The 3657-nt window shown below is 47.7% G+C and overlaps 1 protein-coding gene across 2 annotated transcripts in view; it reads right to left on the bottom strand.

Moving 5' to 3' along the window:
* Positions 1 to 2340, bottom strand: part of Ggcx (gamma-glutamyl carboxylase) — an 18428-nt gene extending 16088 nt beyond the window's left edge. For both annotated transcript variants that reach the window (XR_003378464.1, XM_005364733.2), the window contains exons 1-2: positions 2231 to 2340; positions 1830 to 2000 (exon numbers count right to left, since the gene is read on the bottom strand). Coding sequence is in view for 1 of the 2 variants with exons in the window: in XM_005364733.2 (XP_005364790.1) it covers positions 1830 to 2000; positions 2231 to 2273 (214 nt within the window). In the remaining variant the exon portion in view is untranslated. The remainder of the gene's footprint in view (positions 1 to 1829; positions 2001 to 2230) is intronic.
* Positions 2341 to 3657: the final 1317 nt, after the last annotated feature.

A 3657-nucleotide genomic window follows, 5' to 3' on the forward strand; every position in this document is an offset into this window, starting at 1 on the left:
ATGTAAGAGTTAGCCAATAAGAAGCTAGAGCTAATGGGCCAAGCAGTGATTTAATTAATACAGTTTCTGTGTGATTATTGTGGGGCTAAGCGGCCGGGAACCAACAAGCAGCCTCCTTATTACACTGACACACCCAGGAAGGCAGTGGTATTTGGTCAACACACTAAGATAAATAAGGGACACTCGGCTCTGGAAGCCAGTTTGAGATCAGGCAGTTTCTCAATCCCAGAAGCAGTTGCGTTAGCCAGTCTGGTTAATTATCTGTAGGGGTATTACCCGTTCATTACAAGACATCTAGTGCATCCTAGTACCAGTACAGATGCCAGCCACCATTACCTATTCCTCTTCTTCAAGAGTTCTAACTAAAAATGTCTCAAGGAAGCAAAATGGCCTCCAGTTGGAAGCTACTGGACTTACAGGAGTAGAGCCTCGGCACATCCTAACTCTCTGAGCTGCTAGGGTGTTTCTCTGAAATACTTCATTCCTAAGCAGCTTCCTGACATGAATAAAATGGGTCCCTTGTCAGGTGTGATGGTGAAGCAGGAAGAGCAGCACTCGAGAGGCCAGTTAAGTCTGATCTATGGAATAAGACCATTTCAAACACCAAAGAGAACTGGGGAGATTACTCAGTCTTGCTGTACGCATGAGAGCCTGAATTCAGATCACTAGCACTCATGCAGAAAGCCTGGCACAGCAGCCATCAGTCTCAGTGCTGTGGAGGCAGGAGACAGGACGGCTCCTGGGACTTGCTGCCCAGCCAGTCTAACTCAATTGGTGAGCTCCAGGCTCAGGAGAGACCCTGTCTTAAAAAATAAGGTGGAGGGCTGGAGAGATGGCTCAGAGGTTAGGAGCATTGCCTGCTCTTCCAAAGGTCCTGAGTTCAATTCCCAGCAACCACATTGTGGCTCACAGCCATCTGTAATGGGGTCTGGTGCCCTCTTCTGGCCTGCAGGCATACACAGACAGAATATTGTATACATAATAAATAAATTTAAAAAAAAAAAGAAGGTGGAGAAATGATTAAGGAAGACACCTGACGTTGACCTGCGGTCTACATGCACATGTGCACAGACCAAAGCATTTCTGAGCACTAAACCCTAACTAGAGGTGACAAGGCCAGGTTACGACTCTAAACTTCCAAAGAATTCTTCCATTATTCCAATACTTTCAGGTCTAAGGAAAAGAACACCTAAGAAATAACTAAGAAATAGGTGATTGCACTAGAGAGAATGGCTCAGCAGTTAAGAGCCTGCGCTAGTCTTCCAAAGGACCAGAGCTCAATTCCCAGCAGCCATATCAGGCAGTATAATTGCCTTTTACTCCAGTTCCAAGGAATCCAACACTCTCTTTTGGCTTCAACAAGCAACCAGATACCTGGCATACATTCACACATCCATACAGAAACTATCTAAATCTTTTTCCATTTAAAACAATCTAGAGGAACCTCAACTGAGAAAATGCCTCGAAGCAGACTGGCCTGTGAACACTGATGTGGGAGGGCCCCGCCTACTGTGTGGACAGGTGATCTCAGGTGGTATAAGAAAGCAGGCGGAGCAAGCCACGAGGAGCAAGCCAACAGCCACTGTGGTTCTTCCATGACCCTTTTCCAGTTCTGCGCTCCAGGTTCCTGACCTGACATCCATCCCTTCATGATGAACTACAACTGTAAGCTGAAACAAACCCTTCCTTCCACGATGCTTTTTGTCATGGTATTTTTATCACAGTAATAGAAGGCAAACTAACACACACACACACTAAATCTTAAAAAGAAATAGGATGTCATTTTCTCAAGCCCAACCAAAATGTCCGGGACCAGAAAATAGACTTACCAAAAAGAAAACGAAAGACAGCCAGGTTTGCGGGGTCCGTTGGTCGGTTAAGCAGGGTCACGACACTCTGCCAGCTGGTTAAATCTGTCCATTCAAACCCCAAAAGTTTCTCCATGCGGCTGCCCTGGCTGAGCCCTGATGTCCGTGCAGCCTTGTTTTTCTGCACTTTATCTACAACCAAGAAGTAGGGGAAATGTGTGCGTAGGAAAACCGAAGTCCCCACAGCCTAGGGTATCCACCCCACTGGGTTCTCCCATTGATCGGACTACCGCAAGCTTCTGGGTGGCAGGCCCTCCTCCAGAATCCTCCCACGGACTCACAACACAAGACTACCATCTCTCCCAATATGCCACTTCATCACTAAGGTCACCATCCCTCTCGCCAACCCTCAGCCAGCCTACCTGAGGAGGTAGCGGTCCGTGCAGAGTCACGGTGCACAGCCATGACTGCAGAGACAGACGGCCCTCTGCAGCCGATCGAGAGCAAGTGGAAACCCACTACTGTCTTGGGCTCCGCCCCCTCGACACGTCGTCAACACTCGCGCGGCAGGCCGGAAAGCACCCGCACTGTCGTGAAGGCCAGAACCCTCGGACGGGGACTCAGGCATAGGGGCGGGGATAAGTGTGTGGGCGGGGTGAGGGGCGGGGCGGAGCGATCCTGAGCAGAGGGTTGAGCCCTAAGAACTTGCGCAGCAGAGGGAGGAGGGGCAGGGCAAGGAGTTGGGGGCGGAGGATGGACAGCGCAGGGGTAAAGGGACACGCGTGAATCTAACCTTGGCATTGTAAGGGAGGAGTGACCATTCCCAGAACAAGTGTCTCTTTGCTAACTACCCATCACATACGCCTGTTTTGTCGTTTTGAGACAGGGTCTGTCTTTGTAGCTGTGTAGTCCCGAGCTCGTTTGTGTAGACCACACTGGCCTCGAACTTACAGACAACCGTTTGCCTCCAGAGTACTGGGACTAAAGGCTTGTGCCGCCTTTTGAAACATAACTAGCCTGCAACTCGCGGCCATCTTCCTGCTTCTGTCTCCCAAATGTTTGGACTGCAAGACTAAGACTCATACTTTCCTAACCTCTTTATGTCCTTCCTCTCTGGGTTTAAATGTCCTAAAGTGCTTCCTGGCATTCAAAAAAAAAAAAAAGACAAATGGTGCAAAAGGGCAGATTTTTCCAAAGACGCGGCCTCGAGAGTTAAGGATGCACTTGGAAGAACTGCCCCTGCTTAAAGCTAGTGTGTCAATACGTTCTGTACCTAAAGGAACTCCTAAATTTAAAAGCAGCAGGAAAGTTAAAAAGAAAAGAAAAAGGAGAGATAAGGAGCAAGCGCTCGCTGTCCAGACATCAGTCAGAAGGTACTGAACACAGTCGTAACATTGAATTCGCTACTGGAGTTGGCCCACAGGATAAGGAAAAGTATCCCAGAACAGAACGACTCACCACCATTTTGGTCTCGGTACACTCTTACACTGTTGGAAACAGAGGAAACTAGATTTTATGTTTATTTTTGTTTTATTTTGAGATAAGGTCTCATGTAGCCCAGCTGGCTCAAACCCTGCAGGTGAGGATTATGTGAATATTGACCCGACAGCTTCCACCTTCTGAGTCCTGGTTACAAACATACGCTGAGTTCTGTCTTTTGTTTTTCTTTTCAGTGTATATAAGTGTGAAATGCTCAGGCTCAAACCCAAATCCTAGAGTATACTAGTGTGTGTAAGTGTGTAATGCTCAGACTCAAACCCAAATCCTAGAGTAAACTAGTCTGTGTAAGTGTGTAATGCTAAGGCTCACACAAATCCTAGAGTAAACTAGTGTGTAAGTGTGTAATGCT

The sequence above is a fragment of the Microtus ochrogaster genome, assembly GCF_000317375.1.
Source record: "Microtus ochrogaster isolate Prairie Vole_2 chromosome 14 unlocalized genomic scaffold, MicOch1.0 chr14_random_3, whole genome shotgun sequence".
NCBI classification, from domain to species: domain Eukaryota; kingdom Metazoa; phylum Chordata; class Mammalia; order Rodentia; family Cricetidae; genus Microtus; species Microtus ochrogaster.